Source organism: Platalea leucorodia (genome assembly GCF_965183815.1).
Source record: "Platalea leucorodia genome assembly, chromosome: W".
Classification (NCBI taxonomy): domain Eukaryota; kingdom Metazoa; phylum Chordata; class Aves; order Pelecaniformes; family Threskiornithidae; genus Platalea; species Platalea leucorodia.
In genome coordinates, this window is record NC_138859.1 from 43,895,656 (window position 1) to 43,908,871 (window position 13,216).

Consider the following 13,216-nt stretch of genomic DNA (forward strand, 5'->3'; position numbering starts at 1 on the left):
GGCCAAGCCCCGCTCAGCAGCGGTGAAATGCAGTCACCAGAGCGGCTGCAGTGATTTATCAGCGTGGAAAGCCAAGACCCTCTCTAGTGACAACTCCAGCTATGGGCTGAGGCTGAAATAAAGAGCTTAAAAGTTGGACAATACACATTATTATGAACTCCTTTTCCTTGCCATGGTAGAAGCACCTAGCAACTTGCTTTTGGCCTGAAAACTCAGGTAAGAGATCACAAACCCTGCCTGAAACAGAATTTGGAAGGAAAATTGTCAAAGGTACAAGCTGAAGTCAGGCATTCCCCTCGCACCTCTCTCTTTGAAGTCTTCTCCATGAGGGATCAACCTCAGATGCAGCAAATATCGCTTGCATGGTGCCAACGCTTCCTCCAGGCTGACACCCTTCACCTCCCTAAGAAACAAACCTTACCTTGGAACCAAGATGTAAAGTAGGAATGAGAGTAACGCGGGTTGCAAGAGACTTTAGGAGGTCTCTAGTCCAACCTCCTAGGTTTAAAAGCTGGGGCAGCTATGGGGGCAAACCCATAGCTCAGGGCTTTATCCAGTCAAGGGCTGAAAACCTCCAAAGATGGAGGTGGCAAAACCTCTCTTGGGCAGCCTACTCCACTGATAGACTGTCCCCATGGGGGGGAGGAAAAAAAAAGGTTTCCTTATCTCCAATCTGAACCTCTCATGTTAATTTGTGGCCATTGACTCCTGTCCTCCCACCACACACCGCTGCGAAGAGCACGGCTTCGTCATCTTGGTAGCTCCTGTAAGTACTGGGAGGCTGCTATTAGGTCCCTTCTCTTCTCCAGGCTAAACATCTCAGTGTAGCAAAACTGTAACGTTCTGGCGAGCTGAAAACTGTTATGTTTTAGGAAGACAAAAAGGTCCGTGTTTTTTCGCTGAACAATGAACATAACACCGAGTGTTCTGCATGCTACAAGATACCACTTCAACGCTAACCCAGAGCAGTGCCTCTGTTGTTTCATTTCGTTAATGCCTTCTGGCACTGTGGATTTTTCAGCACAAGTGCCTCTGAAGTGCAGAATCCTTTACAGCCATCCCAGTATTCTCCAGAGCCGTTTTACATATAAGCAAGTGGACTTTATTCAATTCCTCAAGCTGGTGGCAGCACAATCAACACTGACCAAGATTCCCAGACCACAATTTCAATTAAGCAATCCATGATGGGCGAGGAGGGAGATAACCTCTGGCAGAAGAACCCCCAGTACACGACACCCGAACCACTGCTTCCTGGCTCGTAGACGGGGATGCAACACCACCACCCCAACCCAAAGCACCCTCCTGTTGTTTCCAGCCCACGGTGACTCCTGCAATGCCGCCGCCTGCAGACAGACACCTGCGCGCTGCTCCTCCAGAACCATTCTTGTGTCTATTTTTGTTTGCCCTTTGCTCCTAAAATCCCGAGCTTTGACAACTCCGACATTCGCCAGATGGGGAGCGTCGCATCGGACCGAGTCATCACTCAGACTGCGGGCAGGCACGGGCAGAATCATCCTGCTGGTATCTGCTACCCATAACACCTTAGAAGTACAACTGGGTTCATTTAGATAATTACTGCACCTTTACAACCAGGAGCTTGCACATTTACAAAACAGTATTAACTGCATACTGAGCATCACATGAAAAACTGAATTGCAAAGTTAAAGGCAAGGAAGTGAAGATGGATGAACTGAAAGTAGAGCCAAGTAGGGACATGGAGTCTTGGAAACACCCTTTGGAAAGGTGAAGCCATTTCACCATGCGGAGCATCTACCACTTCCACTACAGAAAGTTAGAAAATACTTCTGTGCTTTATCTAAACAAAGCAGTCAAACACAAAGTGCAATCCTGAATTTCATTTCAATGGACGACCTCCGCAACAGGCAACAAGAGATCGAGGCCCTGAGCATCTCCAGTACCTACAAAATGGTACGTGAAATAGAATCATAGAATCTTAGAATCGTTAAGGTTGGAAAAGACCCTTAAGATCATCGAGTCCAACCGTTAACCCAGCACTGCCAAGGCCACCACTAAACCATGTCCTCGAGCACCACGTCTACCCTTCTTTTAAACAGATACAACAGACCACAGAAACTGCCGTCCCAGCACAGCCAGCCAACATAGCCTTCTCCAGAGCTGTTAACAAATAATCTAATGAATCTGTTAAATATAAGCCAGCTCCTGAATGTCTTCTAACCATCAATACTGTTCGCTTTGCTGTCTGCAGGGGGAGAAGAGCCAAGCTGGGGAAGCTTTCTGGTGCATACGTAGCCACCAGCGTGTCACGACCAAGGATGAGCCTGTTTACGGATGCTTCATCCTCCTTTGCAGGACGCTGTTGGAGGCGTTTCTGCACTCTGAAGTGGCACCGTGCTCACCGGGAGCGCTCAGACTGCATTGGATCAGCTGGAGGGCAATGCCTCCCTGCTTACAGGTCATATTATAACTCTGCTTTCTTGAATGTCACCACATGCAGTTTATGCCAGGGCCTTTAGAAGACATCACAGCAAGATCTATGAGGTCCCCGCATACTAATGGCCAAGCTTTTTTGGAGTTACAGGGAACAAAATTGGACACGAACACATTATCCAAGAGGTCAAAGAAGGCTAACAGCTTTTTCAGTCGCAACGTTCACAGCTTGCGATACACCTCTGAACTACAGAGGAAGATCAAGACTGGCTTTTTGCTTCAGCTGTTCACTCACCTGGAAACCCGCCTGAAGTTGATAAAAGTCACATCTTTACTTTTTTCACATTGATTCTGGAAGCACCAAGACATTTTTGTTCATTTTACAAGCACACCACTTATCTCTACTTTTTTATTTCTTTCTCTGCTACTTTCTACTGTTTAGTACTATAACCATTTAAATCAAAGCAATTCTAAGATGAAATTGTACAAAGACCCTATAATTGCAAAGCAAGGATGCTCAGTGTTAGCAGAGTATATCTATGAATTACTAGGACGTGTGTTAGTCTTCGTTTCAGGGGCACAAAAACCACACAGTGAAACCCAAGAGAAGTGACTCCAGCAAACTACGGGGACCTTCCAGTTACGGGAACAGCATCACAAGAGGGGCAATCTCTTTAGCAAGAGGAAAAGTCCCAAGCACACTCTGTTGCTATAATGCCGAACATATTTGCTCATTTGAAAGCCCACTTACTTAAAGGGGAGCTTCTCGTCGTTTGGCTTGATGCAACGCACGTAGTGCGGGGTCGTGGCATCCAGAGTCTCCATGAGCAAATGCAGCGAGTTGCGGAACTGAAAGACAAAACCACTCGTTTTGAGGAGGGATGAAGGTGCTGTACCACGCGCCCAAGTTGGCAGGCGCTGCAAGAAGCCACCTGCGGTGCCAGCCTCTGGATGTGACATAGCGGGAACCTCCCCGTCAGCCCAGCACATGCAGGAGCAATTCAGAGAAGACACTGGTGGCTTGAGGGCTTCCAGCTCAATGATGTACAACAGCAATAAGTGTTTGTTTGGGGCTTTATCCAGTTGGGTCTTGAAAATCTCCAAAGGTGGAGAAAGCACAACCTCTCTGGGCCCCTGTTGCACTGCTTGACCGCCCACACAGGGGAAAAAATGCTCTTTTTCTCAAGTTGTTTCAATTTATGAGCACCACAGTACATTGGGATACAGTCCGGTGAATCCCAGAGTGGCCTCCACCCTCCTTAGACCATGTCTCAACTCCTTCCAGTCAAAACTACTTGAGCTCTTCCAAAGACACTGCTAGGAGGTGTTCAAAATGCAACAGCCAAACTGTTCCCATCCTCAACACGGGTCATGGGAAGGTCTTCTCACTTCCCCCCACAACAACTTTTTACTTATCTCTGCTTCAAGCTGAAGAAACAAGATCTGAACTGTAAAAATGTATCTGGATTCACTTGCCCCATTCTCCTACTGTCAACTGATTCCCTCATGTCATACGTTACCTGGTGCCCCACTGTTTTCTTGTGCTCCTTATTGGCAGCTTTGATCACTGGCCTGGCAGAACGGACGCTGATTTTGGATGTTCCCTTTCCCATGGAAGTGGTGGGTGCAGCATCCTTCTCATCTTGGAATAAGTCTGCTACCATTTGATACTAGAACGAAAGACAACATCTGAGTACCTCTGGCCCTGCTCTTTGCTGAATAAACCCATCCAAGTCGCATCGTTCTGGTCGTTTTTTCCTCATCTTAAAGCAGGAAGGGGAAAAAAGGGCAATAAAGTGAAATCAAGAAGCATTGCCTACATAACTCGCGTCAGCAGGACCACGGGCCATTCTGTTTTGTAGTTCATCAAACCTTGAAATATGCACATTAAATCAAACAAGTGAAAAAAGAGGATGGCTAGCTGAAAGGCTACATCACTGACATGTTGTTCAAGGCACAAAACCTCCTGAACGTGAAGTGACTCTTGCTCCCAGGCTTCGTTTTGAGCTACTCATTCAGTCCTGATGGCAGCAGGGATGCTGCCCGCACAGCGTATCCCGCAGGAACGGGGTCTCCGCATGAGGACAGGCAGCAACCTGCTCTCACCACAGCCACGGAGCCACCCCTGCTTTTCCAAACAATTAAGAGACACCAGCACTTCCTCACTAATTACCTGCATTTCAGCGCAAACGAGCAAGGCGACAGCAGGACCGCCATTCCGCAGCCCTGAAAGCACCACATTTAGCTCCTCAGATCTCTGAAGTCTGGGGTTTCTGGCAAGCCAGCAGCAAACTTTCTGCTTCATAAACAGCAGAACAGGTGAGCTGGCAAATGCAGTTAACACTATTTTTTTTTTTTTTTAAGGGGCAGGGTGTTCAAATTTGCATTAGGCTGGGGAACGTGAATACTAAGTAAGCCACAATAAATCTGGCCTGTTTAGCAGAGCTGTTAAATTTTCACATCTTGAATCCAGCTATGCACCCACACTGGTTTCCGCTACAGCTGTGCTTACATTCAAACAGTAAATTCTTCAATGTAAGAAAAACCACTGTCACCAGGTGGGATTTCACTTATCACTGAGCTGAGCTGGGCTCCAGCCCGGCGACACTGCCAAAGCACCCACGATGCCGCCCCAGCAGCACGGACACCACCAGCAATGCCCGCTCCGGAGCATCCATGGGAGAGGGCACCAGCATCACGCTTCCCTTGCCCGTGGCACACCATGCCCAACACGTCCACGTGAAAACACCGAGACGAGGCAGCGGGACACTGCACAGTGCTCTTCCCTCCATCCCAGGCTCCTCTGAAAGCCGAGCTTGGGTGTATTTCTAATAAGATCCCAAGAAGAGTGCAGGGGTTTACCACTTTATGGACATTAACGGACAGCCCCGTGCCGTAAAGAGCTGCCTGGCTCTCTGTCACATCCCTGGAGTGAGACAGGAATATTTCCAGCCCCGGTCGTGCAGGTTGTTCGCACAGCTTGCTAGCATGACAGCCTAAACACCACTGTGGAAATGAAACGGTTTGCATTACGTTAGGAAATTGCTTGCAGGGTCCAAGACAGCGCCTGCTACGGATCTGCTTCATACTCACAGCTTTTCATAGAATCATAGGATCGTTTAGGTTGGCAAAGACCTTTAAGCTCATCAAAGTCCAACCGTTAACCCAGCACTGCCAAGCCCACCACTAAACCATGGCCCTAAGCACCACATCTCCCGGGCTTTTAAATACCTCCAGGGGTGGGGACTCAACCCTTCCCTGGGCAGCCTGTGCAGCTCACTCAACTCCTACGAGAATAAAGTCTCGCACCTTCTTTGCCTAACCCTCTATCCCAAAAAAAGACACCCTGGCAGCTGTTGCACTTTGATGACATGGCACCGTCCCGGGTGCTTTGCCTCCTGCAAACACGGGCTGTTTGGGTGGCAGGTGCTTGATGCTGGAAGACGTCCACCACAGGCTCTGCTTTACTGTCTCGCGCCTGACAATGCGGTGAAACCCCCCGGCTGTCATTTCAGGTTTCAAAATATCTTCTCAACGCAGAGCTGGGAGGGCCATCGACCCCTCCATCCGCTTGCTATTAATAAAGAGTGCTTGCTCCTGCACAAACGCTCAACAAGAACTCAGAGGTGAGCTTTCAGCTTGCTTAAAGCAACACTGGTGTAACTGGGACCGTCTGTGGCAGCCCAGGATCTATTCCACGGATGCTGGGTGTAAGTGAGAAGGATGGATCCCTCCTTTCCAAATAGCAGAGTCGAAACCATCGGTGCATTATTTGTAATTATAGAGAACTGGAATATAATATCTTAACAGCATGCCCATATGCTTTCAATCAGTATTCAAATTGGTTTCCTTAATTCAAAGAACATCAACCCTCAAATGTTTTAGCTGACCAGCGCTAACAAACCTAATTAGCTGCTTTATAAAGTCTCTTTCACCACCGTGTTGACAGCAGTAATTGCATTCTAATTAGCAGAAGGCAATTCTGCCTTGGTGGGAGCGCTTTGTCAGCGATGCACTCGCTGACGGAGAGGTGTTTAAGTCCTCACCGTGTTAAATTGACAGCGTTCCCCCTTGCCCTGCGTATCGCCTTAGTGGGAATGCAAAGAGGAATGCAGGCCTGATCCCGAGTACAGGACAATCTCCTCGTGGCACAGCCTTTTGCAGCTCAAATTTAAGTTTTAGTCAAATTAGCACGTTTGAGTGGCAGACTCACCATTGCCACTGCTGCTCTTTTTGGTTCAGAGAAACCGGGTTGATTTTTACAGCAAAAGAAAAACAAATTTATTTGTTTATACCCATGGAAGGCACATGGCAGGTGACAGGCAACAAAAAAATCAGGATAAACGAATGTGCTGGCCAACGGGGTTAGGGAAAGCAGGAGCAGAAGATCAGGTTGTGGAGGCTTTGCAGGAGGAGGGTGAGGATGTTCCCACCAAGGGAAGCATCGCTCTTCCTCCCAGGACAGCACAGCGTCGGCACGGGCTGATGGTACCCACCGCTCCCACATCTTTAAAGAAATGGCTCAAAGGCAGAAGTTCATCAAACCCTCACCCAAAGCTTCTCAGAGCCGAGTGCGTTTGAGAATGTTTTAAGCTGGATCACGAATGCAGACGTTGGTGTCACCTACAGAGCCACCACCGTGAATTCATAAGGTCCTAACACCCGATCCCAAGGAGCAGTAGCTTAGTTTGCAGGCCAAGTAAGCCCAAATCTTTGGTCCTGAGGCATACACATTAATGGCTTAAGAAACTCCATGTTTTAAGGCCAAGCAAACCAGTTGCGAGGAGCAGGGTTTGGTTTTTATTGCTATTAAACCAAAGTCCAGCCCGCTTTGATATTATATTATGGTCCTTATATATGAGAGAGAGAGAGAGAAGAGGAGGTGATGCTGTTAATAAACCCATTTCTGCATTTTTTTTTTAATTTCGGTTTTTAAGGAATGATTTGCAGGTGGCACCATCCTCCCCCCTCTACAACACACTACCCTGATGAGTTACAGCTCTCCTCTGCACCTACAGGGAGAAGTCAAACAGAAATCCCTATCGGACATCGCCAGTTCTGCAGCACTACCTCCAACAGCAAGTTCAGCACTGGCTAAATAATTCATCATAGAGCATCAATTATTCCTGTAGGTTACCTGGTGTTTCTAATAAGCTCTAATCATGCCCAGTTTTTACCCTGGGAAAGCTGTGAGCTTCCCAAACACATAGAGATCTTGATTTGGGCATTATTAAAGCCTAGCTTCACAGTTGTTAGCCTCACAACTACCCACATGGATGAGAAAACTGCACATCTTGCCATCTTCGTGTGAATTCATTGCTCAGACGGAGGGCAAGCCACTGACAACACTCAGTTGATTTCCCGTTCTCATCTCTCTTACTTTGGCAAGGACCAAAATGCTCCTAAAAATCATACTTTCTCCCTTCCCCCTCATCATGCTCCTTATTTAGGGCGGCATTCGGAGGGTCACACCCAGCTATAAACCCAAGGGAGGGTGGCATAAAGAGGAGAAACCTGGATCTACGACGCATCTGCTTGCAATACGCAGGGGGGATTCAAAATTTGAAATGCAAAAAAAAACAAAAATAAATGCAAGTTAACACGCTGGCCTGTGCCAGGCGAGGCTTTGAAATGGTTTGGAGAAAAGCAGATTTACTCCTTCCCTACACCACACACAAAGTCTGGTGGAAACAACGGTGTGCCAGAGTCGTGCAGTCTCGATTTTGGCTTCTGGATGGTGTTGTTGGACTTTGCAGGGCTGGATTTTCATACTAACTTCCAGCTGCCCCTGGAAGGCTTAAGGTACTTTAAAGTCTCAACTCCTTAATTGACAATAAAAGACTCAAGGTTGCAGGGAGGAACTTTTGGTCTGGTTTTAAACAACAAGGACTTGAAATTCCTTAGATGTATCTGTTACTGACACGTTTAAGCCGACACATCCAAATGCAGATGCAAGCTCATGGAGAAGAAAAGTGCAGTATTGGAAGTCAGTGCAAAGTCTGCTCAGTTCATACATGCAACTGTAAAGTCTCCAGCTTGAAGCCTGCTTGCCAAGCGCTCATTTACTGCAGGCATGATCCACGCCAAAGCCTGCAGAGGTTTTCTCTCACAGCTACTGCTTTTCTGCTTCCAACAGCCCACCGAGTTCACAGCCCTCGGGACTAATGGAGACTTTAAACCACAGGTGCCAAAAAGCTTTTTACCAGGAGACTTGGTATTTGAGGCCAGCGAATACGTCTCTGTTGGCTCTGATGCAATGAGGTGCTCACAAGTCGTTTTTGACAACACTCGGGAGAGGAAAGGTACACGGCACAAGTCTTGTAATACAGGAGCAAGAGCAAGCGTGATCATCAATGTCTGTTAATTTGTTAATATTACATATTGGCAGCAGTGTAAAATAACTCTAGCAGCAGCTGGAATGTCTCAGAGTTCGTGTTAGATTTCCAGCATTGTATATTAATCCTATTTTTTGCATACTAATTATTTAAGAAATTAGAAGTTGCAGAGCCAAGTATGATGGACTCTCGCTGAGGAGAACAGCCATTTTTGGACAGAAGGGTGGTAGGGTCAGCAGTGCTACCCACAATATACAAACTACACTGCTGACCGTGGCTTTTAATCCCAGGATCACCTGTAGCTCCGCATGCTTTTGAGGACACCTTCGGTACCAGGTGATGGGTGGGGAGCTCCGAGCAAGAGTTAAGTGGGATTTACACTGCCCCATACCTGGCTGTTCCTGATTTTTCCTCTCGGTGACCAAAAAAAGAAGAGGATCAACAGGTTTGGAAAGGATTTTTCTGATGCACCTCAACAGGACACCAACACCAGGGTGGAGGAAAGCAGAGGACCACGCACATCCACATCTGGGTGCAACCATAGCCCCCAGGAGCCTCATCCCTCCTCTCCCCACTTATTCCCTCCTCCCATTTATTTCCCTTTTTTGCTGCTGTTCACGTAGCTGCCTCCAACCACTTTTGCCTACACGACACGCTGCGGCACGGCACAGGAACACAAGCATGAAGCTCACACTTCGGAAAGCAGCAGTGCTAATTATCTCCCGACTCGTTGCTTTTACCTTGCTGGCTTTCAGGATGTTGATCTGTTCCTCGTACACGGTGTCCCTGTTCTTCTCCAGAAATCCCTCACTCTGGTACTCCACCTAGCAGGAGACAAAGGAAGAAGCCCAGAGGGTAAAGACCAACCACACAGGGACAAGGTGCTGTGTCCCATCACTCCCCTAACCGTTGGAACTCACCTTAAAAAACCCTGAGAGGGAGAAGTGGGGGGAACAACTGGAATTTAAAGGTCACTTTTTATCAAAGAAAGTGAATCTGAATGAAAGCAAAATCCTCGACACAAACGCAAATTGTTTCTTAGTCATTAAGCTGCTTTGTATGGGACCCAACTGCACTTCCATGGAAACCTGGGGTAAAAATGCAAGGATCATCAGTCCCTCTACACGCTCTTTTGTTCACTCCTGAACTCCTTGTAAGCTAATCAATAAACCTCAAAAGATCTCCTGACTACGTCTCTTGCAGGTCTCTTGTTCTGTAGGTCTCGTTGCAGAGAGTCAAGGTGCAAAGGAAGACTTTTGAGAAGACAGATGAAAATTCTGTTTTATTTTTTGCATCTGAAGTTGGCTGAAATAACTGCTCACAAAAGGCAAAGCTTGCAAAGGAATATAATTTCTGAGGGATACACATGCAGAATCACGAGCCTAAGGAAAGGTGAGCATCAGCCTCTGCCATGGAAAGTGCTGCTTGCATCCAGGACAAACCTGGTTAGGAGAAGCGCCTGCATGGGATCGCAGCCCCCGCAAGTCATCTGGCTCCTCGGACACGTCCCCAGGTTGGCATTACATTTTCCTTTCTAACCAATGTGTTATGGATAACTGCAAGCTTTTAAGATTATTTGCTATGAGTGACGCCTCTCACATCAGGGTTTCAGTGAAGCTGGAGCCCATGGATGAGACCCTACAGCACCAGGCACTGGGATTTAGAACCCACAGTTGGCATCTTCTGCCTCAAAAGGGTGGGATCAACCCAGGGTCACCTCTCACGTGTTCCTCCCCACGTGCCGTGCTGACACTTGCATCTCCTGCTCTTCAAAAATAATTCCCTTTTCCAACATATTTGCAGTGAAGCTGCCCTTACAGAAATTCATTTCACCACAGCTTTGAGAAAGAGGATTTTTCTCTACTCTAGAAAGCACAAGTATTTAAAGCTTAGCGTAATAGTTTGGAGGCTGAAGTCCTCCAAGCTGATCTAGATCTGAGCGCCCAACCGAGATTACTGCCAACCGGGCATCCTTATCACCAAAAAGCAGTTTGCCCGTGCTATAAACTAATTTTCCTTCGAGTGGCTCTTCCTTCCCTCCATGCATTTCCCATTTCTGCATTCAAGTCCCAGCACGCGCGATAGGCGCCCAGTTACCTTATCGGCGAAGTGCACGACGATGAAGGAGGTGTTGGACATGCGGGGCTTCTGGAAGTGCTGGCTGCTGGCGTGCCGGTCGTACAGCTTCTGTGCCCAGTTCTGGTCGGTGCCTTTGGGAACCTGGACGGGGAGAAAATGGACCAAAAAGATCTGGTCAGGTATGCAAAAGTGGTGTGGGGAGGTTTTGGAGGAACCCTCCTTGTGGGCTTCCTGTAGCCCACGTGGGCTACAGGAATATTTGAGAAACAAATTCCACCCCCCAGTCCTAGGAGCATGTGCTATTTTATTTTTCATGTATATTCTTGACAAACACACTAAAATATAATTTCCAGTGAAAAACACTCGAATGCTGGCTCTGCTCCAACAGCCAGAACAGCTCTTGCAGGGAAAAAAAAAATCAATTAAAGAAGTATTTTTGCACTTAAGTTACATTAATTGCTCAGGCACCGACACTACTTTTTTAATGCAATTTTTGGCGACCAAAGAGTTTCACAAACTGCCACCTGAGACAACAATCAAGAGGTTCTATTTAATTTAAAATAATAATGATAATAAAATGATAACTTTAAAATATTAAAATAATAATAAAACGATAATTCTTAAGAAATCTCTGCCTCCCAGCAGGCTTGGGGTGGGGTCACTTGGATCCCGAACACGGGATGCATTAACCTCAGCTGCCCACAGGGTGAGGACTTCAGACCCACATACCTGTCCTACCACAGTCCAATGATTCCCGTGTCCTCCTCCCATGCATCCAGCCTCTTGTGCCAGGAGGATGCCAAACCCTCCTTCTGCACCCTATTTCCATCAAAATCAGGGTGCAAATCTTACATGGATCTGCCTTTGAAAGGATTCGGCCATGGTACGCTACCTGTGCAGCAAGGGAATGGGCTACTTTTCACAAATCAGAAGTTACAAGGAGGGGTTGAGCTTATTTTCTTACTCAGCACCTGCAATTTTTACCCACTAAATCATTGTAAACTTAAGTTAATGCAATATATTGCCAAGACCAGGGGGAAAAAAAAAAAAAAAAAAAAAAAAAGCTTTTGTTTTATTATTTTGTAAGCCCATACGCAGCATGTTTGGGACAACCAGGGGATCAGGCCCAGCCAGCGTGGGTTCATGAAGGACAGGTCCTGCTTGACCAACCTCATCTCCTTCTGTGACAAGGTGACCCGCTTGGTGGATGAGGGGAAGGCTGTGGATGGTGTCTACTTGGACTTTAGTAAGGCCTTTGACACTGTCTCCCACAGCATTCTCCTGGAGAAGCTGGCTGCTCACGGCTTGGATGGGTGCACTCTGCGCTGGGTTAAAAGCTGGCTGGACGGCCGAGCCCAGAGAGGGGTGGGGAATGGAGTCAAACCCCGTTGGCGGCCGGTCACCAGTGGTGCCCCCAGGGCTCGGTGCTGGGGCCGGTCCTGTTCAACATCTTCATCGATGATCTGGATGAGGGGATCGAGGGCACCCTCAGTCAGTTTGCAGGTGACACCAAGCTGGGTGGAAGTGTCGATCTGCTGGAGGGCAGGAGGCCCTGCAGAGGGCCCTGGCCAGGCCGGGTCGATGGGCCCAGGCCACGGGGTGAGGGGCAGCAAGGCTCAGGGCCGGGTCCTGCCCTGGGGGCACAGCAACCCCAGGCACCACTGCAGGCGTGGGGAGGAGCGGCTGGGAGCTGCCCGGCGGGAAAGGGCCTGGGGGTGCTGGTCGACAGCCGCTGGACATGAGCCAGCAGGGTGCCCAGGTGGCCAAGAGGGCCAGTGGCACCCTGGCTTGTATCAGGAACGGTGTGGCCAGCAGGAGCAGGGAGGTGATGGTGCCCCTGCGCTGGGCACTGGTGAGGCCGCCCCTCGAATGCTGTGCTCAGCGCTGGGCCCCGCACCCCAAGGCGGCCATGGAGGGGCTGGAGCGTGGCCAGAGCAGGGCAGCGAGGCTGGGGCAGGGGCTGGAGCACAAGGCTGGGGAGGAGCGGCTGGGGGAGCTGGGGGGGCTCAGCCTGGAGAAGAGGAGGCTGAGGGGAGCCCTCATCGCTCTCTGCAACGGCCTGAAAGGAGGCTGGAGCCGGGGGGGTCGGTCTCTGCTCCCCAGGAACAAGCGATGGGACGAGAGGGAACGGCCTCAAGCTGCGCCAGGGCAGGTTTGGGTTGGATATTAGGAAAAATGTCTTCACGGAGAGAGTGGTCAGGCCCTGGCCCAGGCTGCCCAGGGAAGTGGTGCAATCACAGTCCCTGGAAGTGTTCAAAAAACGTGCGGATGTGGTGCTTAGGGACATGGGGTAGAGGTGGGCCTGGCAGTGAGGTTAACGGTTGGACTTGATGATTTTAGAGGTCTTTTCCAACCTTAACAATTCTACGATTCCATAGCTGTATGGCAGCATA

At 48.7% G+C, this 13,216-nt stretch overlaps 1 protein-coding gene across 1 annotated transcript in view; it reads right to left on the reverse strand.

The window, feature by feature from the left end:
- The window catches only part of LOC309601636 (unconventional myosin-Vb-like), a gene marked incomplete at both ends in the record, with an annotated part of 157,041 nt that overhangs the window by 61,507 nt on the left and 82,318 nt on the right, over positions 1–13,216 (reverse strand). The window contains 4 exons of the mRNA XM_082334789.1: positions 3,161–3,258; positions 3,930–4,079; positions 9,485–9,568; positions 10,842–10,964. Of these exons, the coding sequence (XP_082190915.1) occupies positions 3,161–3,258; positions 3,930–4,079; positions 9,485–9,568; positions 10,842–10,964 (455 nt within the window). The remainder of the gene's footprint in view (positions 1–3,160; positions 3,259–3,929; positions 4,080–9,484; positions 9,569–10,841; positions 10,965–13,216) is intronic.